At 45.0% G+C, this 25,752-nt stretch overlaps 1 protein-coding gene across 4 annotated transcripts in view; it reads left to right on the top strand.

The window, feature by feature from the left end:
- The first annotated feature begins 5,157 nt into the window (after window positions 1-5,157).
- Window positions 5,158-25,752, top strand: part of RMDN3 (regulator of microtubule dynamics 3) — a 266,534-nt gene continuing 245,939 nt past the window's right edge. Inside the window, exons 1-4 of one of the 4 annotated variants that reach the window (XM_077464902.1) lie at window positions 5,178-5,285; window positions 15,585-15,746; window positions 15,833-16,034; window positions 16,148-16,313. In XM_077464902.1, coding sequence (XP_077321028.1) covers window positions 15,842-16,034; window positions 16,148-16,313 — 359 coding nt within the window. In that variant the 5' untranslated portion in view covers window positions 5,178-5,285; window positions 15,585-15,746; window positions 15,833-15,841. Of the gene's footprint in view, window positions 5,286-5,476; window positions 5,641-15,584; window positions 15,747-15,832; window positions 16,035-16,147; window positions 16,314-25,752 lie in introns of those variants that run through there. The other 3 variants (XM_077464903.1, XM_077464901.1, XM_077464904.1) reach the window with 3 other exon arrangements.

The raw sequence follows: 25,752 nt of genomic DNA, 5'->3' as shown, positions 1-25,752 counted from the left end.
TCATCCGGAGATAATTCCTGAAATCATCAGGATTATTCTCCCGGATCTCACGGAGCAAAGGCATGTGCGAGAACTGGTCACGCTGGTGCAACCAATTCTTGGTCCACAAACGCCTCCCCTCCCTGTTCATGGACCGGGCTTGTGTCAAAGTAAGAACCCCAACACGAAGCCCCTGCACAGCACAAACTCTACGACGAGTACGTAGACGAAACATGGTTTGAAAACGGTCGGCTGGTCAGAACGGACAACAGAAAGCACCGATAAACAGCAATGCCTGAAAGAACGAACTGAATAGCAGAAGCAAGCAGACAATAAGCAATCCAAATCAAAGCGTACTATACCAAGATATAGTCCACAATGAGAAACAAATACTTACTGACTACACGCACTGATTATCAGATACGCAAAGACAAGCAGAAATTGAAGAGCAGTAGCGATCTGAATCACTAATCTGAAAAGCGCGAATCGTCTCTCACCAAACTTCTACTAACACGCGATACACACGAGATCAGCAGAAGGAGCCCAAAGGGTGCCGGAAGTGGTGCTGAACTTCCCTTTTCTAGTCCCGCCGTACGCGGCTTACGCCACTGCATTCTTCGCAACCGGAAATTCCGACAACTTGGTCCGTGTGTATGCAACATCACTTCCGGACCTTGTCTGGAATTAATCCGTCGGAATAACTCCGATGGATTTGGTTGTCGGAATCTCCGACCGTGTGTACAAGGGCTAAGAGGCCAGCCACTTCCACCTGGTGGTTTTTATAACCTCTCCTCTAAGCATGGCTCCACCCCAGGCCCTATCAGGGAACCCTATATTAACCTGTGCACTGCAAGCCAACAGTGCTGATCAACCATTGTGTATTCATTGTGTGTTTGGCTTCCTGGTTCCTGCTTGCCGTGTGCTCTATGGTTGACTCTGTTACCGACCTTGGCGTGTTCTCTACGATTCCTGTCTGCTTGTGACCTTGACCTTTTGCATGTCCCTGACCATCCCTGTCTGCCTGTGATCCTGAACCTTTGGCGTGTACTCTTTTGTTCCTGTCTGCTAGTTGCCCTGACCTCTGCCGTATCCCCTTACTATCCTTGTCGTTCCAGCCTGCTGCTTCCTTCTCCTGTAGTCTACTGTGAGCGTGAGCTGTGAGACACTAGGGGCTGCGACCTGGAGCCAGACTGCAGCGAAGTCCATCCTCACCACTGGAGGCTCTGGCGAACACGCGCTGGCTCTTAGACTTCGCACCCTGGGGAATCTATGCTCCAGCTCCCATTGGGATCTGTGTTAGTGATCCTGTAGACCTGTGTCCTGAATCTCCCTGGGTACAATCCGCAGCAGTCAGTCCTAAGGTCCACTACCTAGCGTTGCACTTCCGACTCCTACGGAGTGCATCTGTCACCTGGTCTCAGGTGACCTGACAACTGTGGAGTCAAAACAGAAAAAGAAAAATTGTAATTTTGCACATAAACATTGCAAATAGATTAGACACAAACATTCTTGGCCAACATCAGTATAACATTGATTTTAATGCGTATTAAAAAAAAAAAAAAAGTTAAGGTCCACTTATCAGATTCCCCACCCCCTCTGATGGCCCATTGTCCAAATTTTAGGGGGGAGGGTTCTAAATGAGTTTGTGAGCCCAAAAAAAGCCTCTGACACTCCGCATGAATTTAACGACAACAATAACATTTGTACACATTTTAGGGGGTGTTTAGGGTAAAGCACTACAATGGAGCTGACAAAATACATTGTTAAGTGACTAGGCTAGGTGTGTATGGGACCAGGTTAGCATGCTGGGGAGGTTAGTGAAGGCATATATGCATGTAGGCAAAAAAAGGAGCATTAAAAGATTCAAACAGGCATGAGGACAAAGAGGACATTCACAGCATATTACAATCAGGGGAATTATGGAATGATGAAATAATTACAAAACATTAGCAAACATTAAATACATAGAAAATGATGTTAAAGGATAAAACGGACCCTAATATAGTCCTTCTGCAGGACCTGAATGATGGCAGAACAGGTCTCTGGAATAATGATCCCCAGAGCCTGGGGGGAGATTCCTGTGGAGAACTTGAGGTCTTGTAGACTTCTCCCAGTCGGCAAGTATCGCAAGATGATGACTAGCCTCTGCTCTGGAGTGATGGCTTGCCGCATGCAGGTGTCCTGCCAGCTAATATAAGGGGTGAGCAAAGCCAACAAATGGTGAAAAATGGGGTCCGTCATCCGGAGAAAATTCCTGAAATCATCAAGGTTATTCTCCTGGATCTCACGCAGCAGAGGCATATGAGAGAATTGGTCATGCTGGAGTAACCAATTCTTGCTCCATGAACTCCTCCTTGCCCTGTTCATGGACTGGGCTTGTGTCAAAGTAAGAACCCCAACACCAAGCCCCTGTATAGCATGAACTCTACGACGAGTATGTAACCGCAACATGGCTTCAAAACGGTCGCCTGGTCAGAACGAAATAACCAAACACACTGAAGAACAGCAAGGCCTGTGAAGAGCGAGCTGAAAATCAGAAACAAGTGGACAAGAAAGCACTGAAAAACAGATATGAACTGACTACACGCACTGAAAACCAGACACAAGCACAAACTGAACAGCAGTAAAACTATCGGAATAAGCACGAGTCTGAAAAGTGCAAATCGTCCTTTACCAAACTTCGACTAACATGAAATTAGCAGAAGGAGCCCAAAGGGTGGCGCACCGGGTCTTGAACTTCCTTTTTCTAGTCCCGTCGTACGTGTTGTACATCACTATGTTCTTGATGGTCGGAATTTGGTGTGACCGTGTGTATGCAAGACAGCTTGAGCGAAATCCCATTGGAATTTCATCGGGAAAACCATCAGAGCTTTTTACGACCAAAATTCCGATCGTGTGTACACGGCATTAGACTGGAGGTCTCTGTTCTGCTAAGTTTAGACTTGCATCTAAGCCGCCGCTCCTCTGAAAAGTGATCTGTGTCAGGTGGCTTTACAGAAGTGTCTGACATATGGTGATGAGGAGGCTATGTGACAGCTCCTTGCCACCTGTTTTATTAACCCCATAATTGCTGCACCAGTGAGCTGTCACTCCATGTGCATTGTATACGCTTGAGGGCTGTTTGTGGCTCTTCACTATTCGTTTCATACAAGGAATCATTTTTGCCACAGGCGTGAAGCATTATAACCGCAGCATGTGAACACCCCTGTTTGCAGTTTAAAGTGTGAGTGCACCCTAACACTAAAATCCCTGCATCTATAGACATCCACAGTAAAGAAGAAATCAGTATACATACATTTTATGAAGCCAATCCGGTCTCCAGTGGGAGAAGTTCTGCAGAGGAGACAACCGAAATGTGAAATGAATGGGGAGTCACGTCACCCATAGACTTACTATGGGGGTTCTGTTGTTGGCTGTGTCCTCTGTACTAACATACACAGCGAAGCTCAGCGTGGGATCAGGTCGGCTTAAAAAAAGGTATTTATACCGATTTCTTCTTTACAGGGTTAGATAGGTTAGTGTTCGATCGTGGATGTCTGTAGATGTAGAGATTTTGGTATTAGGGTGGTCTTCTACTTCATGGACTGCAGGGCTAAAAAAAAGGTGACATACTAAAAGGAATGACAGAAAGGAATGCCCATAGACTTTAACAGGGTGATGGAATGCCCATAGAGAATAATGAAAAAAACATTTAATTAGACATATCAGCCATAGAAAAAAAAAATAATCCCACCTAATCTCAATATTAACCCCTTCCCGACAAGCGTACACAGATGTGCATACTCGGCTTTCGGGGGTTATACCGGGATGATGCCCGCAGCTGCAGGCATCATCCCGGTACTGTTTTTTAGAGCGATTGGCTTTCCAGCTATAACAACGGATGCAGCTAAAAGCCCCGATCAACAAACCACCACTTCTGGCAGCTAGGGACAGACTGGAATGAAGCCGTAAGCAGCTTCATTCCAGCCTCCTAATTGTAAGCACGGAAGCGACGTCATGACGTCACTTCCCGTTTACTCGGCTGCCAATGGTCGTCAATTTAAAAAAAATATACAGTATTCAGAAAATGGCGATCTGAATACTTTGAAGTGCAAAGCAGGGATTGGATGTCTTTTAGACCCCTAATCCTTCCATAAAGAGTACCTGTCACCACCTATCCTATTACTGTCACAAGGGATGTTTACATTCCTTGTGACAGCAATAAAAGTGATCAAAAAAATTATAAAAAAAAAAAACTATTTATTAATTTTAAAATGAATAAGAATTTTTTTTAAATGCCCACGTTGCTGGGAGCTCACGCAGCAAAGAAAGCGCACATGGAAGTCGCGTCCGCATATGTAAACGGTGTTCAAACACACATGTGAGATATCACCGCGATTGTCAGAGCGAGATCAATAATTCTAGCACCAGACCTCCTCTGTAACTCTAACCTGGTAACCGGATTTTTTTTTTTAAAGTGTCGCCTATGGAGATTTTTAGGTACCGTAGTTTGTCGTCATTCCACAAGTGCGTGCAATTATAAAGCGTGACATGTTTGGTATCTATTTACTGGGCGTAACATCATCTTTTACATTATACAAAAAAATTGTGCAAACTTTACTGTTTTTTTTTTTTTTTAATTCATGAAAGTGTCCCTTTTCACAAATACCGTGTGACATAAAATATTACAACAATCGCCATTTTATTCTCTAGATTCTCTGCTAATATATATATATATATAATGTTTGGGGGTTCCAAGTAATTTTCTAGCAAAAAAATACGGATTTTAACTTGTCAACAACAAATGTCAAAAATAGGCTTAGTCATGAAAGGGTTAAACAATGCCAATGATATTTAAAAGTAAGTTTGTAAAAAGTCATTGCAAAAAATGTATTTGATATGTCTAAAGATTTTGTCACTAATTGATATATTTTTTTTCCATTATCCTTTATGGGCATTCCATCTCCCTGTTAAAGTCTATGGGCATTCCTTTCTGTCATTCCTTGCCTATTCTAAGTCTATTCCAGCCCTAATTAAGCCGGGGCTCAGCTCAGTTTCTATGCAGAGAAATCCATTCCTGATACAGACGACACTCTATTTATTTTTAACAAATCTCTGACTACTAAAGTCCATCCATTGCAGGTCACTGACCGCAGACTCGCAACCCGGAAGATAGAGACGCGCATGCGTAGTGCACCGGCATGTGCACCAGGAGCATGGGAGACGAATCCGTGCATGCGCAGTACACCGGCATGTGTACCAGGCTTCTCTGATCTCCACTTCCGCAAGCTTCGGACAGCAGCAGAGGAGGAGGAGGCGTTTGATAGGTCAGTGCTGAAGAACGGGTAGTTGTCATTATATAGGTATGCTGCCCATGGCTGTGACCTGTCAAGTGTCGTCCTACGCATGTGCTTGGGAGGAGGCTGTGATAGGAAGGTGACTCCATAGAAGTTCTGTGCTCTGTGTCACATCATGTCCTTGTGCTCCTGGGACTAGACACGTGACAGTCTGTGTGTGGAACTCTGATCCTTCATCCTCCTCATACTGCAATGTTATCTCCCTGTACTGATCACAGCTCCTCATCTCATTGATATCAATTCTGGTGATCAGAGCAGGAAAGTCCTTCTATCACTTCCCAATACAGCTCAGTGTCCAGCATGTCCTAGACTGGAGGAGAGTAAGGTAATGTTCACACATTGTGCCCTGCTCTTTGCATGTAGGCAGAACATTTTATTTCATTTCAGTGGGCTGTCCTACCCACAGAAATGCAGGGAAAAAAGTCCTTTGCGTTATCCCCTCATCAGCGTTTGATTTGGCGCTCATGAAAACGTGCAGCATTCCCTGCATTAAGATAAAATATTTTAGGACGTGCTGTGCCCCCCCTCCTACACCTACCTGACCCATGGGTGCCCAGCTGCAGTCTTCTCTCTCCTCACCATCTTCATATAGGGCAGGGGTCTCAAACTGGCGGCCCTCCAGCTGTTGCGAAACTACAAGTCCCATCATGCCTCTGGCTGTGGGAGTCATGCTTGTAACTGTCAGCCTTGCAATGCCTCTTGGGACTTGTAGTTTTGCAACAGCTGGAGGGCCACCAGTTTGAGACCCCTGATATAGGGGCTGATAGGCAGCAGCGGGAGAAGGGGGCGGGGCTGTGCCACACTGTATGTGTCAATAGACGCACACAACCAGGGTTGGGAGTGAGCCCACAGATGTACTCCCATAGGAAAGAAAAGCAGATTCATGACTAGGAATGAGCTCAGGCATGCTCGCATGGTCCACATGCAGAGCCCGCCAGGAAGTTGGCGCTGCGCTAATCACAGGCAGTGAGAAATTGCCCGATCTCTGCAGCCACGCATCGGGGTAATGTCTCACTGCCTGTGATTAGCGCAGAGCTGCGCCGACTTCCTGACGGGCTCTGCACATGGACCATGCGAACATGCCTGAGCTCATACCTATTCATAGTTAGCATAGCTTCATAGTTAGCAAGGTTGAATAAAGACACCAGTCCATCCAGTTCAACCTGAGTGAGTGTCTACAATTGTCCCTATCCCTGTACATCGCACACTCACATCGGTCCCTACCCTCAAGAAGCCCACAATCCAAGGTCCCCATTCTTATACTAGGGTCAATTTTGGACAGAAGCCAATTAACCTACCTGCATGTCTTTGGAGTGTGGGAGGAAACCGGAGTACCCGGAGGAAACCCACGCAGGCACAGGGAGAACATGCAAACTCCAGGCAGGTAATGTCGTGGTTGGGATTTGAACCAGCGACCCTTCTTACTGCTAGGTGAGAGTGCTAACCACTACACCACTGTGCACCATTCTGTGCATTACCATTGCACGGAGCTTGTGTGACTGCAGCTGGCTGGATTAATGCATCTTTGTAAGGGTGCAAAGACCAAAATATACCTATATGCACAGACTTGTTTTAAATTAAAGCTTTTTTTATTTTAAAGATCTGAATGCAGTCTGTTGCTTCCTGTGGACCTGTACACAAAGGAGCGTAAATATCTGTAAACTAGCATGTAAGGGACTAGAGGACCTCATTTATGAGGAACGACTACAAGCATTAAACTTATTCTCTCTGGAGAAGAAGAGCTAGGATGGTGATATACAAATATAATGTAATTTGCGCTACGAACAAAAAAAGAGCGTACATTTTGGGAAAAAAACCCCACAATATTTATTACTTTTTGCTATAGTATCCCATTTAAAAAAACAACAAAAAACTATTTTTTTTCCTCAGTTTAGGATGATATGTATTCTTCTTCATATTATTGGTAAAAAAAAATCCCAATAAGCGTATATTGATTGGTTTGCGCAAAAGTTATAGCGTCACACAAAATGGGGGATGGATTTGTCATTTTTATTATTATTTTTTTTTTTTATGTTTTACTACTTATGGTGGCGATCGTGACTGTGACATTGCGGTGAACAGATCGGACACTTTTGACACTATTTTGGGACCATTCACATTTATAAAGCACCAATTTACTGTATAAATGTGACTGGCATGGGAGGGGTTAACGCTAGGGAGCGCTGCAGGGGTTAAATGTGTGTCCTAGGGAGTGAATCTAACTGTGGGGGGGAGGGGACTGATGAGGGAAGGAGTCTGATCGGTGTTCCTCTCTACAAGGAACATCCAATCAGTTCTCCTCTCCCCTGACAGGACGTGGATCTGTGTGTTTACGCACACAGATCCACGTCCCGGCTCTGTTACCTGGCAATCGCGGGAGCCCGGCTAACATCGCAGCCGCTGGGCATGAGGCGTACGCTCTCCATGATGCCGGGAAGCAGAGGACGTCATATGACGCCCACCCGGAGGGAGGAACAGTTCCTGCCGCCGTCATTTTTACAATACTGTGGTAAGGAACTGGTTAAAAAGACCGTGGCTCTTCAAAGAAACTAGAGGAGAAACTGTTTAACCTTAAAACTGTGTAGAGGGTTCTTTACTGTGAGAGTTGTAAGGATGTGGCACTATAAGTGGTGTCAGTGGGGAGTGTCGATAGTTTAAAGTGGCAGTAAACTCTGTAAGAAGGGAAAAAAAAAATCCACCTGCAAGGTAAAGCTGCATACTAGCATATTATGAAAGACTTACTTCAAAACAAAGTCCTCGAGTGGTGCGCTGTCACCGCTGCAGAGGCTTTCATCTTTACCCAGGCTTACTTCCGAGTTTCGGGCACTCTGGGCGTCTGGCTGAGCCGCGATGACATCACTCCCGCACATGGGTGTGGAAATCTTGGCTGCGGCACACAGCTCTGAAGGAACAGCATTGCTAGGCATCACTGGTTGCTGCTCGCAAGAATATCTCCCAAACGGTGCACGTTTAGGAGATCTTAATTTTACCCGTAGGTAAAAATACAAATCCAGGGTTTAGTACCACTTTAAAAAACTATTAGATTAGCATCTTAATGGGCGTCTTTATTCCCAATTTACAGGGATATTAGAATTATTACTGACACAAACTCGCATGCACCCACACCACACAGGTTGAATTGGATGGACTGATGTCTTTATTCAACCTTATTAAAGCGGGATTCCACCCTAAAGTGGAACCTCCGCTGATCGGATCCCTCCCCCCCCTCCGGTGTCACAATTGACACCTTTCAGGGGGGAGGGGGTGGAGATACCTGTCAAAGACAGGTATTTTCACCCACTTCCGGGCATAGACTCCCGTGGGATTCTACGCCATTTCCTGCCCTGCCGCGCTGTCTGCTGGGACACACACGGGTCCCAGTGACAGCGCAGAGATTTCCTATTGCGCGGCGCGGCTCGCGCATGCGCAGTAGGGAACCGGGAAGTGAAGCCGATTCGCTTCACTTCCTGATTCCCTCACCTAGAATGGTGGCGACAGCAGCCGAGCGATCGATCGGCCTCGGCTGCCGGCATCGCTGGAACCCGGGACAGGTGAGTGTCCATTTATTAAAAGTCAGCAGCTGTAGTATTTATAGCTGCTGGCTTTTAATATTTTTTTTTTTGGTGGAATCCCTCTTTAACTATGTAAATATATTTAGATCAGTAAAAAAACAAACAAAAAAAATGTTGGTGTTACTAGTCAGTATTTTACATGTGTACACACATAAATTACACCTCCCTACTTAAGGCCCCTTTCACACTGACGTCCCATTCAGGCCCGCCTGTCAGTTTTTCAGGCGGACCTGAACGGGTGCTCCATAGAGCTATATGGAGCGTCGGATGTCAGCGGTGACATGTCTGCTGACATCCGACCCGCTCCGATCCGAAAAAAAGTGTAACGGAGGAAAAAGCTATTTTTCGATCCGTCTGCGGTCCGTCGTCATCCGATCTCCCATAGGGGAGAGCGGCGCTGTGACAGGTCTGTCCCTGCGCAGTGTGCAGAGACGGACCTGTCATCTCTCTGCTCAGCGGGGATCGACGGAGTGATCCCCGCTAAGCAAACGGATATCCACGGGGCGGATCAGAACTGATCCGCCCCGTGTGAAAGGACCCTTAAGTGGTTGTAAACCCTGGTAAAAAACAAAAAAGAAAACCCTGCAAGACAAAGGCATAATGAGTTAGCTCATTAGGAATTATTTACCTTAGATTGAAGTCCCCCGCAGCCATCCTCGCCCCCCCCCCCCCCTCCAGCCAGCGACATCTCTCCCGGGGGTTACTTCTGGGTATTGCGGGTCCGACACTGTGATTGGCCGGAGCCGCGATGATTTCACTCCCACGCATGTGCGCGGGAGCTGCCGGTAATGGTACGTGCCATTGCTTCAGTTTGCCCCAGTGCGCATGTGCCAATGATATCGGCACATGCAGGGGATAGGGGATATCTCTTAAAGGTTTAGGAGATATCCATGGTAGCTACAGGTAAGCCTTATTATAGGCTTACCTGTAGCATAAAGTTGTTGTAAAGGGTTTACAACCACTTTAAGTAATAGTATTTGAATAAATGGCATGCTGGAAGAATTTTTAAGCACAAATACAGGCATATGTGTGTAAATGCGCTCAATATACAGCCATACTTGTGTTTTTGCACAGGAACATTCTGTCTGTTCATACATCAGTTCTGTGTGTAAGGAACATTAGATATTTGTTTAAAGTGATTGTAAAGGCAGAAGTTTTTTTAATATTAATGTATTCTATGCATTAAGATAAAAAGCCTTCTGTGTGCAGCAGCCCCCCTAATACTTACCTGAGGTCCCTCTAGAGCTAGCGAAGTTGCAGGTGTGTCTTGGCTGCCAGGGACTCCCCTCCTTATTGGCTGAGACAGCAGCGAGGCGCCATTGGCTCCCGCTGCTGTCAGTCAGCCAATGAGGAGTGAAAGGGGACGGGGCTGGGCTGCGGCTCCATGTTTGAATGGACACAGCGAGCTGTGGCTCGGCTCTGGCGCCCCCATAGCAAGCTGCTTGCTGTGGGGACACGCAACAGGAAGGAGGAACCAGGAGCACTGAAGAGGGACCTGAGAAGAGGAGGATCTGGGCTGCTCTGTACAAAATCACTGCTCAGGGCAAGTAAGTATAAAATTATTTTTAACTAAAAAAATAACGAAACTTTACAATCACTTAAGTTAATCATGGTTATCCATATTAGGAAGATTTATTCTTATTTGAACAATATATATATTTTTCAAATATAAATTTTTATTAATTTCAAACAATGCCCAACATGGGCATGGACATATACAACATAGAAGTGGGATACACAAGGGGGAGGGAGGGAAAGGGGAGTACATAGTAAATATATTACCGAGAGCAAGAAAGAGGTAGGTACACAGTATACACTTTACATGGCATACTAATCATAACTCTATGGAAGACCTAATTCAATCTGCCATCTGGTGATTACCGCCTATCCAAGCATAAAATCTTAATTAAGAAGCCAGAAGTGTATTCAAGAGCCTAAGTCCGTTCATTTCCCTCATCTCGTGCTCTCGTCAGAACCTCAGTACCCTGGCAAAAACCCAGTGCCAGAGGGCAGAGGCCATCGGGAGTGGGGGAAAAGGACATTGAAGGGGGAGGGTGAGGGAAGAAGGAGAGAGAAAAAAAAAGAAAAGAAAAGGGGGGTGGAGGGAATTCTGGTTGATTCTGGACTGTCCTAACCTATATGTAGTCTATAATGCCGACCATATTACAAGGTCCTTAAAGATACTCCTTCGGATGAGAATATGAAGTGGTGCCAGAGCGCCCATGTTTTCCTAAATTTTTCCTGCTGTTGCCTCCCCGTAAGCACCAGGTCTTCCAGTTTACTAATGTCCTCCACTCTACGAATCCAGGACGCCACCGATGGAGGGGCCTGGCTTTTCCAGTGGAGCGGTATACATGCTCTAGCAGAATTTACTAGGTGACATAGGATGGATTTTTTGTACTTTTTAGTGGACATGGTATTTACGTGCAGTAGGAAGAAGGCTGGGTCATTGGGGACATTGTATTCCGTAAATTTTTGAATAACGGTCCTGACCGTGGACCAAAAGTGAGACAACTTCGAACATGACCAAAATATATGCAACAATGTGCCCTGCTCTTGTCCACATCTCCAACAAAGCGCAGAGGCATTCGGATAGAAAGAGTGTAGAGCCTGAGGGGTTAAGTACCATCTTGTTAGGAGTTTGTAGTTAGTTTCCTGTATGTTCGTACAGATGGTAGACTTTAGGGCTAATGTTACAATACTTTGAGTCTGGCTCGGAGTAAATGTACAGTTCAGTTCCCTCTCCCATTTTGTCAGGAAGGCCAAATGAGCGTCGTCCACGGGTGTGATAAGAAGGTTGTACATTGTGGACAGTGTTCTCGGAAGCGCCCCGTTACCAGAGCAGTATTCCTCAAAGGCGGTCAACGGTTCGTCAAATCACAGGGGGGGATTGGAGAGCTCGAAGAAAGTGTCTAAGTTGGACAGCAGTCCAAAAAGCTAGTTTATAGGGTCCCGATGTGTTACAGAGCATCTCTATGGACGGCCAGTCCCCATTCGCCTGGAAGTGTTATGCTTGTGTGCACTTGCTACTGGACATGGCCTTCAGAAGTTGGGGGTCCAGCCCTGGAGAGAATTGCGGGTTCCCTATAATAGGATATAGCGGAGAAGTAGGTGTGGATAATGACTCTTCTGAGTAAATCTGTGATCCCACCCGGAGGGTCGTCGATATCAGGGGATGTCTCTTCATGTGGGCTGGGAGATGCTTATAACACCAGGCAGCCCCCTGTAGTGACACCTGCGTCTGGGCTTGTTCCAGACGTATCCACAGCTTCAGATCTTGGTGTCGGCACCAGTCTATAATTCTACCAAGATGCACCGCTTGATAGTATTTCTTTACATCCGGAAAGGCGAGGCCGCCGTAGAGTTTGGGCATGGAGAGTAGTCTCGGTTTTCTATGTGCCCAAATAAAGCCAGTGAACAGACCATGTACCTGTCTAAAAAACATCGTAGGGACCAAAATAGGAAGTGCTTGCAGCAAATATAAAAATTTGGGCAAGATGTACATCTTAAGAAGATTACACCTGCCAAACCAGGAGTGAAGGCCCTTATTCCAGGATTCTAATAGGGTCCTGGTTCTGGCCAGCAGGGGAGGGAAGTTAAGTTTAAAGATGTGATTTAGATTTGAAGGGACAAAAGTCCCCAGGTACGACAGAGCCGTGGATGTCCATTTAAAATTAAAGCTGGAACGAAGCCCTCGCATGGTCGCTTGCGGCAGTGCTACCCCCATGGCCTCCGATTTAGTCTAGTTAATTTTTAGATTAGAGATCTGCCCATATTCCTCGAATTCCCGGAGGAGATTCGGGAGGGATATCACTGGATTGGAGAGGGAAAACATCAGGTCGCCCGCATATGCAGAGACCTTGAATTGGGCATCACTCGCGACAATGCCTTGGATATCGGGGTTATTCCTAACTTTATATAGAAAGGGTTCTAAGGAAAGGGCAAAAATAAGGGGTGACAATGGGCAGCCCTGCCTGGTTCCATTTGTAATTAGCAAGTGTTCCGACAGGATCCCATTCACTTTAATTTGTGCCGTTGGGGCAGCATATAATTGGGCTATCCACCTAATCATTTTCTCACCTAAGCCTATATGTCGGAGGACAGTGAACAGATACACCCAGTTAACCCTATCAAAGGCTTTTTCTGTGTCTGTATTTAAAAAAACGGAAGGGGTGTGAGTCTGGTTCGCGATGTGGATCAAATTCAATACTTTAGTTGTGCTGTCTCTGGCCTCTCTCGTAGGGATGAAACCCACCTGATCTAAATGGACTAGGGACTAGGGCTGCAACTAACGATTATTTTCATAATCGATTAGTTGGCCGATTATTGTTTCGATTAATCGGTTAATAAACTTAAAAAAAAAAAAGTGGGTCAAATTGACATTCATTTTCAACCACAGTGACGGGAAAATTTGGAAATAATAGAAAACTTCTCGGTCAAAGGAATTTTCAGACAGTGTATGTGGTTTTTGTTCAGAAATGAACTGAAAATTTCAAACAAAATTCTTTCATTCAGCGAATGTACAAAGATTTTTCGTCTGAATATTCTCACCTGAAAATTGATCCGTAAGGCCAGCATACAGCTCGGTACACACCTATGCAGTTTTTGCTTTTGATCTGTTTCTGCAGTGCTTTTTGCTGTACGTTTTGATTTTTATGCACGTGATTTTACTGCAATTTGCGTTTTTTGCATTTTTTTTTTGGGCAGATTAAAAAAAACACAAATTGCTGCAAAAACGAATTACATTCTTTTCTGCAGCTTCTCCATTGAAGTATATTGAACCAAAAAAGCTCCATTTTGCGTTAAAAGTCCCTGAGCCTTTCCAAATATGCAGCGGCTGAAAAAAGCACAGATATGAACACGTCCCATAGGAAACCATGTAAATGAACTGTTGCGTTTCTGCAAAAAGCACCAATAAACATATAGATGTGAACCAGGTCTAAGAAGTTTAGTAACATAATGGGGTTAAAAAAACTAAAATTAGCCCTTTATAGTACAAAAAAGCAAATAATCGCTACTGGAAGGGGGTCATTTTTTTTTTTTTTACTGAAGAACAGTGAAAGTAATATTTACAGTAGTGATTATATTTTTGTACTATAAAGGGCTCATTTTAATTTTTTTTAACCCCATTATGTCCCTGGCCGATTAATCGATTATGAAAATAGTAATCGATTAATTTTATAATCGATTAGTTGTCAATTAATCGATTAGTTGTTTCAGCCCTACTAGGGACTGTAAGTGTCCGGCTAACCGGGTTGCTAATATTTTGGTGAATAGTTTAAGGTCAGTGTTCAACAACGAGATCGGTCTGTAGCTACTACAGGCCATGGGGTCCTTGCCTTCCTTAGGGATGACCGTGGTATCGGTGGCGAAGGTGGCTGTGTTCCCTATGTCATTAAAAAAGGTCACCATATGAGGGCTAAGGGTGGGGAATAGTGTCTTTTATAATACGGGAGAGTAAAGCCATCCGGTCCAGGAGCCCTCCCGGGTTTAGCCGTATTAAGCGCCAACTCCAACTCTTCTGAAGTTATCGGGGATTCTAACTCAGCTACGCTGTCAGGTGACAATGTAGGGATCTGACTGGAAGTTACATATGCCTCCATCAGAGGTCGTCCTCCCGGTGGGGATGGTAGGTTGTAGAGGGTATTGTAAAAGTTTTTGAATTCATACGCTATCTGATGCGGGAGGCCGACATTCACATTCGCCGCCGACCTAATTTGAGGGACATAGGTCCGTGTCTTAATGTCTTTGACCGCCCGCGCCAGAATACACCTGCATTTATTTCCGGATTCATAGGCTACGAGTCTGCATTTTTGTAACGCTGCCTTGGCCTTGTAGCCAAGGAGGTCATTAACTTGACTCCGAAGAGAGGAAAGTTCAGCCTCCACGGATGGATCCAGGGAGGCTTTGTGTTTCATCTCCAAAACCTGGAGTTTGGCCAGGAGTGAGTCCAACTGTTTCCCGGTTTCCTTTTTGATGCGCGAGCCGTGTTTAATCAGAACACCCCGAATAACTGTTTTGTGTGCTTCCCATACCACCCCCGGGGAGGAGTCAGCCGTTGTGTTCGTCTGAAAATAGAAAGTAAGTTCCCTATTCACCTCTTCCAGTATCTCCTGTTTCTGTAACAAACTTTCGTTAAGACGCCAGAAGCGTGCCCTCCGGGATGAATTGGCGGACATCTTGTGGGTCAATATAGTGGGGGCATGATCAGACCATGTCCTTTGACCTATAGAGGAGGCCTGAACCGCATGCAGTTGTCTATGGGGTATAAGAAAGAAATCTATTCTCGTGTATATTCTATGGGGAGGGGAATAGAACATATTCACCCGGGTGTTGTAAGCGCCAGATATCTACCAATTGTGACTCATGGAGACACTTGGTGATGCGTTTACGGGCACTAATAGGTAGGGAGGACGAACCCGCCGAAGTGTCCACGTGAGGGGCCAGAGGCTGAACAATATTTTATACATGACAGCCGGCAGCTGTTTCATACACACAGACCTTTGAACCATCATTCGAATTTGAGTGACTTGTCAAATCGCATGAAATTGCAAACTCTAAAAGACACAATAACAAAAAGAAGGCACCCAGTGGGTATTTTGAAAGGAAGCATTCTTCAGTTAGATTTTGAGTTTAGATGCATTTATGTGACTGGAAAACCCAGAACTAACCATAAGTGTCTCTGACTTTATTACAGCAGGTATCCGGCAGAGGCCCCCCTGTAGCACTCCATTTAAGAGATGACTGTGGTCCCAGATGAAGAAAGCCATAGCGTGCTATCATGCAGAAGGAAAAGTTTAGCAAACAAGAAATAAAATAAATCCTGCTTTAGTAATCTGGCACCATCTAGCGAAAAAAGGTGTACAGCATTTGCATTTATTGCTGTTATATGTATCTAATTGTGTACTACTGTAATCATTTGTAGCCATTATATTTTCTTTTCAGGAAGACAGTATGTATAAACTTATTTTTACATACCGAATTGGACTAGGATTGATTGCTGGCGTCGCTGCTGGAGTTGTAGTTTACGTGGTGTATAGGAGACATCGGAAGGAGAACAAAAAGGTTTTGTCAAAGCAAAATGGATATCGTATACACACACTATCTGAGCATGATAATGTTGCTACATCATCAAATTATTCACAAGGTATCTATTTTATATTGTCCCATTTCTTTACATCACGATTGAAAGCTACCGAAAAAGATTAATTACATTATTGCTGTGTCATTTATATTATTGTATATTGTGCTCAATTTTAGCATCATCAGGAAGGGCAGATGTTGTGGTTGTATCTCATGGGGAACAGATGGAGCTGTTGAACCGCCTGGACTATGTTCTTGGCAGCATTACAGAAGTGAAGCAGGAGGTTGAATCTTTACGGAACAGTCTTCACGGGTTAGCTGAAGATATTGTAGGAGAAATTCGGTGAGTATTGTCTTTCACATGAACGCAAAATTATGATGTCTCCGACAATAATGCTCTTGGCTTTTAAATAGGGTTATACTAATACTAGATAGAAAAAATGTAAACGCTAGGATAAATAGTGTAAAATTGACAAAACTAACAAAAAAAGGCAGCAGCAATAAATGTGATATGACACCCAACAGTAATAGAGAATATGCAAAGCCGCGCCAACCTTCCCCTACATATATAATATAAATTCAAATTAAAAAATAAAGACTAGTACAATTAAGTAATAGACTTCAAAAAATGTGAAAGTGACCAAAAAAGCCAAAAATGGCATAAAATAAAAATAAAAATAAATAGTCCAATTTAAGAAAAGTTCACAGGTGAATCCAAATGACGGACATAAGTGTTCTTAAATGACAGCACCACAGTGGTTCAACACTTTCCAAGGCGCGTGAGATACCCGTCACCATATGTTGAATGCGCTTACCAGAAAATATATGGAATGAAGCATATATAAATGATAAATGGATGACGTCCAGGTTAACCTTCCTCAGCTGGGTCAGCACTCCATCCCTTAGCGGTGTTTCCAAGGTAATAATCTGTTCAGTGGTCTCGATATGAAACACTCAGAGGCCCACAGAAAAGAAAGGGACTGACATAGCGTAATAACGTAGGAACAGTTTAATGAATAAAAGTAATGCACTTACAGGTTTGTAGATAAAATACAGCATATAGGAGCAAATATAAAAAGCCGGCCGGCAAACAGGAGCCCGTCCTCCTCTTCTACAACGTGGTGGCGTCACTGCGTGCCTTCCCAGACGCGTTTCGTCATACCAGACGCTGTCAATGGGGGGAACTAATACTAATACTAACATTGGTATGAATAATGAACATTTGCAGGAGTACTTGTACTCCTGCAAATGCTCGGATGCTTAATCCAATACCTGCAGCCATGGCCGCTGACAGGCCAGTACAGCCAGCTGTATTGTACTGTGCCCGGTGTCCTCAGCATAGTGGGGGTGGGCAGCCTCACAGATGGGCGGTGGGGGAGCAGTTATAGGCCCTGATCTTCCTGTATAGCTTTCAATAAAGCATCTGTCCGCTGCTTCTCCTCGGCATTAACTTTTTACTACTCTGAGGGAACCACTTGTTAATTTGTGTTCTCTGTTATGGGCCTCAACTCCAAAAACACCATCAACCCCTCTGACACACCTGATTGAGTGAAAGTAACTGTAAGCACGTATAAGAACACGTGTATGGACACCTTTTAACTCAGCTGTAAATTAGTACCAGGAAATAGACACAAGACTGTTTAGTGGTAAATGAAATCATGGCATGGGTATGGGTTAGAATAAATGGTGGTTTGAGCATATATGAAAGCACAGAAGGTGGGTTCGGACACAGTCTGTTAGACAGTTTAATCAGTATGCCAAGGTAACTTAGAATAGAGTTCTGTACCACTAGACTGGGAATCGGCAAAGTCAGCAATAAATGGGCATTAACTGCAATGTGAATAATAATATTATATCTAGAGTGTACTCTAGGAGAATGGTTGGGATATTAGCATAAGCAATAGATGAAGGTCTCTATGTAGCAGTTGTAAAGGTAGCCTTTAGTCATAACTCTTGAGCTGGCTATCGTTGGGGCCCAGTTGTACCATTGGTACATGTGAGAATAGACCCAGTCAAGCCTTTAGGCAGCAGTAAGGGTACTAGATGGCTTTACGGTGTATTCCTTAAGGGCTCAGACTCTCCAGCAGCAGATAGTAAATCCCCACAGCAGCAGTTCACTAGTCCTAATGATATTTCCTCCTACCATCCGGTCACATACAGCGATTAACCCACTCTATTCAATTGAAAAATCGTTTACCCATATCTGAGGAGTAAGGATGAGTTCCCGCGTGTTCACACGGCCCACGTGCAGAGCCCGCCAGGAATTCAGCGCTGTGCTGATTACAGGCAGTGAGACATTTCCCAATCTCTACAGCCGCGCTTTGGGACAATGTCTCACTGCCTGTGATTAGCGCAGCACAGTGCCGACTCTGCACGTGGTCTGTGCGAACACGCTAGAGCTCAATCCTTACTGTGGAGTCAGTGTAGTGTGAAGAAAACGCAAAGATTTAAAGAGACTGAGCCTGTATTAACTTTTTTGGGTTAAAGAGGTTAAAGAGGTCAACATCATCTGGTGAGTGATCCATTCACACACAGCATGGTGGAAGAGTATTTGTCACTCTCTGAAGATTTGCACTTTTTGGACGCTAATAATTAAAGTGGGGTACCCCTTAAAAAAAAATTAAAAGTCAGCAGCTACAAATACTGCAGCTGCTGGCTTTTAATAATCGGACACTTACCTGCCCCAGGGTCCAGCGATGCGGGGGAACGAAGCCCCCCCCTCGTTCCCCGCTCCGCTCGCGGCGCCGTCATGCATACTGTGGGCACCCGGCTGTGGCTTCACAGCCGGGCACCCACTGCGCATGCGCGAGCGGCGCAGGGCGCCGTGATACGCCGTACAGTCACCTGGGACACGTGACAGGTCCCAGGTGAATGTGCGGCGCAAGGGGAAGCGATGTCACCAGCCCGGGCAATGAAGAAGGCAGACTACGAGGGACCCCCTAGCAACCGGTATTTAGAGGTGAGTAAAAATTTTTTTTTTTTGCCAATTATTTTTTTTTATTTTCTTTTATGAATTTTAAGCAGCTTTTCATTTTTTGGTGGCAACACCACTTTAAGGACACTTTGTTTATTAATCCCATTTAATTATTTTTTTTAACCTATTATTTTTTTTATTTTTTGTAACAAGAAAAGTTTATTCAGATTAAACAAAGGTTAAGCACTGAACAGAACACAAGGACATTAGATCCATACAATGAATGGTACAGGGTAATACCATAATGCAAAACATTCCAAGAAATATGGCAATCGCTTAGCTCAATAAACTATTAACTTGATATATGTGTAGATTAGGCACACTGTGCTTATTAATGAGGAGAATAAGGAGAAATGGGTGGGGGTCGCAGAAGGGAAGAATAGGATAGACAGGGAAAAGGACAAGAAAGGAGGAGGGACAAGGGAAGGGAAGAAGGTCAGGAAAGGGGGAAAACTTGTCAAAACCCAGGAAATGAGGCATACATAGCACAGTCGACAGTGAGAGAATCATCTTATGGCTCATAATCTTGTCTAGGAGGAGAGCCAACATCTTCCATAGAGCCCCAAGCATCTATCCATTCTGACCATATTTTATCAAACTTTCTTAAAGAGGAGTGCCACCTGAAATTTTTTTTTTTTAAGTCAGCAGCTACAAATGCTGCAGCTGCTGACTTTTAATAAATGGCACTCTTACCTGTTCCAGGGTCCAGCGATGTCTGCAGCAGATGACGAGCAATCTCTCGGCTGCCCCCGCCAACATCCTCTGTCAGGGAATCGGGAAGTGAAGCGTTGCGGCTTCACTGCCCGGTTCCCTACTGCGCATGTGTGAGTCGGGCTGAGCGTCTTCACTGGTCCCTGTTGTGTCCTGGGAACTCTGTTTTTCCCAGAACACAACAGTTGCATCTGCGGTTAGCTGCGGCTAGCTATTCCCGGAAGTGGGTGCAGATACCTGGATTATACAGGTATCTGCACCCCCCTCCCCCCTGAAAGGTGCCAATTGTGGCAACGAAGGGGGGGAGGGTTCCCATGAGCGGAACTTCCACTTGAGAGTGGAGGTCCGCTTTAAGATAAGTACTGTGTTAAGATAAGTAAGCTTATATATAGAGGAAGAACAGAATTTAAATTATGCGCCAGTTAGAAACTAACGGTGGAGCAGTAGCTTTCCAATGGAAAAATATCTCCCTACAAGCATAAAATGTGGCAAAACAAATAAATAGGCATAACGGCTCATGGGTTGGGCACCAAAAACATTTACCAGCAGCAGTTTGGGATTTGACCCGAGGGTTAAGTTAGCCACCTTTTATTAATAGCCGACCAAACCGTATGTAGAAGGAATGTGCCTGGAAGATCACATCTAGGGCAAGACACTGGAGTAGAGGGGGGAATAGCCATTAACCTTTTTGGAGTGAAATAAGCCCTATGTAGGAACTTAAATAGGAGGAAATGGTCTCTTGCAGAGATCATTGTGGTCACATATGAGGATAAGCAATCCTCCCACTCCTCGTCGGTCAAATCGGGGAGATCTGCCTGCCACTTGATATGGATTTGAGCCAGTTTATTATTGGATACTCAGGACAGATGGAAATAGATAACAGTGGCTTGTCTAACAGTCTTGGAGGTAAGCAAACCTTCCACTGGATCAGAATTTAAGGTGAGAGAAGTAGGGAATTACATAGTTACATAGTTTGTTGGGAATTGTTTCTGGTAAGCATGCCGTAGCTGTAAGTATCTGAATAACATCCAGTGTGGTAGGTTAAATGCAGCTTTAAGATCAGAAAAGGTATGTAACTTGCCATCCGCAACAATATGCTTTAGTCCCGGCCAGAGCTAAGTATTCAGAATGGTTTTCATATGTGGAAGAGCTGGATTGCTCCACAGGGAAACATGGGGAGAAATGGTACAGGGGAGCAGTAATGAGCCCTGGCTCTGTGCCATACTGAAATAGTAGTTTGCCCCCCCCCCCCCCCCGGTACACCAAGTTACTAAGCGCGGAGTAGGAACCCACAATGACCGCCTCTAGTGTAACTGCAGGGTTGTCTAGTGGTTGAAAGACCCACCGGCGTACTGTCACCATAATAGCTGTCCAAAAATATGCTTGAAAATTCGGTAAGGATAGCCCACTTTGAGTAAGGGGCAATTGAATGAAGAGAGGGCTGTTTCCTGGCCCATACAAAAGAGGAAATAATCACATTTAATTTAACAAAGAGGGAAGCTGGGAGCAAGAGAGGGCAATTTAAAAAAAAAAAAACTTTGTCAGATACACCATCTTTATGAGAGTCACCCGACCCACAGGAGTTGGGTAGGAATCTCCAGGCTTGGCATTGCTGCAAAGGAAGCAGATTCAAATCAACGTAAAGGGGGTCAGGAAACCCCCAACTTAATTCCTAAATACTTAAATTCTGTAACCTAGGCCAAAAGAGCGTTAAATTCGGATGAGGACCAGAGGGATGTAGGGAGAATAGCAGGGATTTTCCCTAATTCATCCTATTCTCTGAGTACGACCCAGAGATATAAGAGATTTCCAACACCACCAGTAGGAAAGAGGTGATATCCTTTAAGAACAGGATGGTGTCATCTGCATATAATGAAATTTAAAATGATCAACTAGGCAACATAAGGAGTTATGAAGGAGAGTTGACTGGCGGGTGACTGAGTAAAAGCCAAACAGTGAAAAGAGGAACTCCCAGCTCAAACGCTGGCCATAGAAGCAGTCAGCCAAACAGAGTAAGTAGAAAAAGCATCACATTTTCAATTTGCATATCCAGGGATCAAGGCCAGCAGGCGTTGTGAAGTACTGGTGGGTCTGTTTCAGATTCCGCTGCAGCTAGATTCACAGCAGAGTTAAAGTATCCATCTAGCTAGAGTCCTGTCTCCGGACTGTCTTCCTGACCTCTACCCGCAATCTGGCCAAAAAACTATATGCTGTATTTGATACCTTTGACGCAAAGTCTGGCTGTGACTGAATCAAAGGACTTTCGCCGCCATTGCGTCTCCACTGAGTAATTAAGAAAGATTAGAAGTTTGGCGTTTTCATTCCGGATATCACCCAGGGCCCTGGACTCCTGCAACACCGGGTCCCGGTCCCGAAAAGGCATTTAAAGATGGGTGTACAGGGGGGTGCCCCCTGGGGACCCCAGTAGAAGGTATGTGATGGGACCTTTCAACTGTAAAAAAGGGAGAAAAGTGTGCCTCAGGAAATAGCTGTTTCAGAAGCTGTTCAATAAATGCAGTAGTATTAGCGCCCTCAGCACCTTCAGGCAGGCCCAGTATTCTCCAGTTATTCTGCCTGTTTTCAGCATCCTCAGCCCAAGTCTCTAAAGACGTTACCTTCAGGTGTCGAGATCCATGTTCTGCTCACGGGTTGTGTCTTCAGCTTGGGAAACCCTCTGCTCCACCCCTGTCACGTGGCTGCGGAACAAATCCAGATCTCTCTGGATGAATTCTATATTTGTCTACAGGTGATTTATCTGGCAGGGTAGTCTGCATATTGGCTGCTAGGTCTGCTGCCAAAGCCGGGACCGGAGCAAATTCTTCAGTCTGGGACGCCATGTCAGCAGAGCCCGCGGCTCCAGTCTGAGCCATGCTGGAAGCTCCCGAGGCTGTGCAGCATTCAACAAGGTTGCAATCTCCCCCTTTTCATATACCTGGAGTGACTCTGAGGCAGGAGAGTCCAGGCCAGGGTCCATAGGACACTCTACATCCACTGGACGGGAGGATGAAAGGCCTCTGGGAGCTGTGTTACAGCACATCTTCTAGCGCCATCTTAGACATGCCCCCTTTTTAACCTATTTTCGATTTGTGGAATATGCACTGTATTATTGTTTAGCATAGAAGATTAATAGGACACACAATAGCTTTACAAAATGCTATTCTGGGTGGGAGATTACACAATTTTTATTTTTTTGGGTTGCATGTGGTTTCAGTTTTGCAGTCAGGGCAATTGATACACCTATTTTGTATTAATTACTGGGGCGCGGGGCTTCACTAATAGCAGAAAAAAAAATACCAGAAATGCTGACAGAAAAAAAAGCATAAAAAAACGCACCTATGCAGCATATTTTACACAGGCGCGTTTGCGTTTTAAAAGGCTTTTTCCCCAAAATCACTTGGAAAAAATGCTTGACTCGACTAAGCTCTTTTTCTGCCATCTCAAAAACACACTTGTGATTTTTTTTTTTTTTTTTTTTTTTTTATTTAGCCTGTAAACGCTCCTCTACAAGTATGCCTTTAAACGCCCACATTTTCATGGACACATAGGCTTTCATAGAGTTGCTTCTATAGGTGAAAAGAAAAAAAGAAAACTCATGACTAAGCTGCATTTTTTATGCATAAGTGTGTGCATGAGGCCTTTCTTCATTGTACTAATAGATACATAGTAAATAGCCCAGAGAGATGCAACTAGCTACAATGTTTTAGTATTTGTTTACATTAGGGGTATTGAATTAAAATTTTCTTCGGGCTGAGGTCTGAATCTCAAGTCTGTGCTATGACTCAGAAAGATTGTAGTCACTGTATGTCAGCCGTCATTAAATGGTGGCCCGCTGTCTGAACATGGACGGAGTGAAGCTCCTATCCGGACCGTCAGGCTGCCAGTGTAGTGCCACATCTCTGCAGTCATTGGTTGTTGGGACCACGGGCGTCCCAGTGACGTGGCATGTAAGTGGCTCCCCCCTATCACTCGCTGCCGGGCCACGAGATCGAGATGGGGCTCAGGTGGGTATTACGGGGGCTTAGGGAAGCTGCTACATACAAATTTATTTTTAAAAATGGGATGGGGCCCCCAAAATCCATATCAGACCCTTATCCGAGCATGCAGCCAGGAATGCCAGGAAGGAAGGGGATGAGCGAGCCTTTGGGTGGGAGGGAGCCCTGCCTCAGCATTTATTTCACCAAATAAGTGAGTAGAAACACAACATGAATTTTTGACAAGTCATATATTAAAAAATAAATAAAAAATGTCCCCTTGATGAAGAACCATAGTCAGTCATAATGTCGCTGCCAGACTGCCCAAAAAACAACCCCTCTGCTCTCTTAGAATGCTCCCGCCATCTGCCTGCTCTGCTGTCTGACATTTCTTAACCACTTCAGCCCCGGAAGAATTTACCCCCTTCCTGACCAGAGCACTTTTTGCGATTTGGCACTGCGTCGCTTTAACTGACAATTGCGTGGTCATGCGATGTGGCTCCCGAACAAAATTTACATCCTTTGTTCCCCAGAAATAGAGCTTTCGTTTGGTGGTATTTGATCACCCCTGCGGTTTTTATTTTTTGTGCTATAAACAAAAAAGAGCCACAATTTTGAAAAAACACATTATTTTTTACTTTTTGCTATAATAAATATGCCCCAAAAATATATATAAAATGTTTTTCCTCAGTTTAGGCCAGGGGTGCCCAACCTTTTAAAGAGCGAGGGCCATTTAAGCGTCTTGGTAACCAGTCGCTGGCCACAATGAGTGGAGCGGGCGGATGACAGATCCATGTCCACCCTGCATATGCAGAGCGGACACGGACATGGCTCACTCTACTCTATGGGCCTTCCGATCTGATATGCCATAATGGAATGGGATGGATCCCCCGCCTTCTCTTTTTTTTAGTGGACCAGATTGGAGGTAGGTGGGTGTATATGACCACAAGTCCGTTTACATCTGTGGCTCAATAGAGGTGAATGGAGGGTCCAATTGGGTAGGACCGATCACGCGAAAGGGGCCTAATGCTTCTTTCACACTGACGCGCTGTGGTTTACCTGTACTGCAAGTGCAGTGCAGTACACCCGTGGCTTTCCTGTGGGTTAGCTGCACTTTGCCTTAGACTTCCATTATATCCAGGGCTTTTTTTCAGCGGGAACACGGCACCTCCGGCACTGACTGTATGTAATGGCAAGAAAAGCTGGGGTGTGCTGCTGGTCTATTGATTGGGGGATCTATTCTAGTTGGAGGGGGTCTAATGTTGCTGGTGGGAGACCTATTGTTGTTGAGGGTTGGTTATATTGCTGGGGGGGGGGGGTCAGATGTTTCTGGGAGAGATCTACTATTGAGGGAGGGATCTATTGTTGTTGGCTGACAGAGAGTCTATTGATGCTGGCTGCGGGGAGATCTATTGTTGCTGCCGATAGTCTATTGTTAGTAGAGGGGACATTTTGTTGCATATGGTCCATTGTTGGTAGGGGGATCTATTGTTGCTGGCTTGGGGCCCTATTGTTACTGGCTGCAGGGTATCTATTCTACTGCTTTTCTTGCTATCGTTACCAAATTCCATATAAATTACTGAGCGCCACAAAATTTATATGTGGTTCTGTATTCTTTAAAAGGGGCGGTACTGGGAGGTGGGTAGGGGGTGGAACCAAGGAATAGGTGGGTTGGGGTGGAGACAAGGGGTGACTCAGAAAGGGGGAGTTCCTGCACCTATTCTGAGAAAAAAAAGCCCTGATTATATCCTGCAGGTGTGAGGCACTTTCTGAAAGCACACCACACCTGCAGGTAATAACAGAAGTATATGGCTCAGTGCAGGTAACCCGCAGGTGTTCTGCGCTGCACCTGCGGATCAGTTTGAAAGCAGCCCAGTAACCCCTGCCGAAGAATGATGCCCATATATACCCTGATTTTAGTAATAAACTTACCTTAAACAGCCTTCCATTCAGGTATCACCAGGTGTTGATGTCCCAGGCAGAGTGCATTTGGTATCACTTTGCCTGTGACAGGAGGCGGCGCTATACAGGAACCATCAGTTTATGAAGCTTTATCATTAACAACACTGATGCTCTGGGATGGCAGGTCGACAACCCACAATCTGGGTTTGCCAACCCACCATCCC

The sequence above is a fragment of the Lithobates pipiens genome, unplaced genomic scaffold, assembly GCF_037356315.1.
Source record: "Lithobates pipiens isolate NorthernLeopardFrog02 unplaced genomic scaffold, aLitPip1_a1.2 Scaffold_30, whole genome shotgun sequence".
NCBI classification, from domain to species: domain Eukaryota; kingdom Metazoa; phylum Chordata; class Amphibia; order Anura; family Ranidae; genus Lithobates; species Lithobates pipiens.
This window is presented reverse-complemented; position numbering and strand designations above follow the sequence as displayed.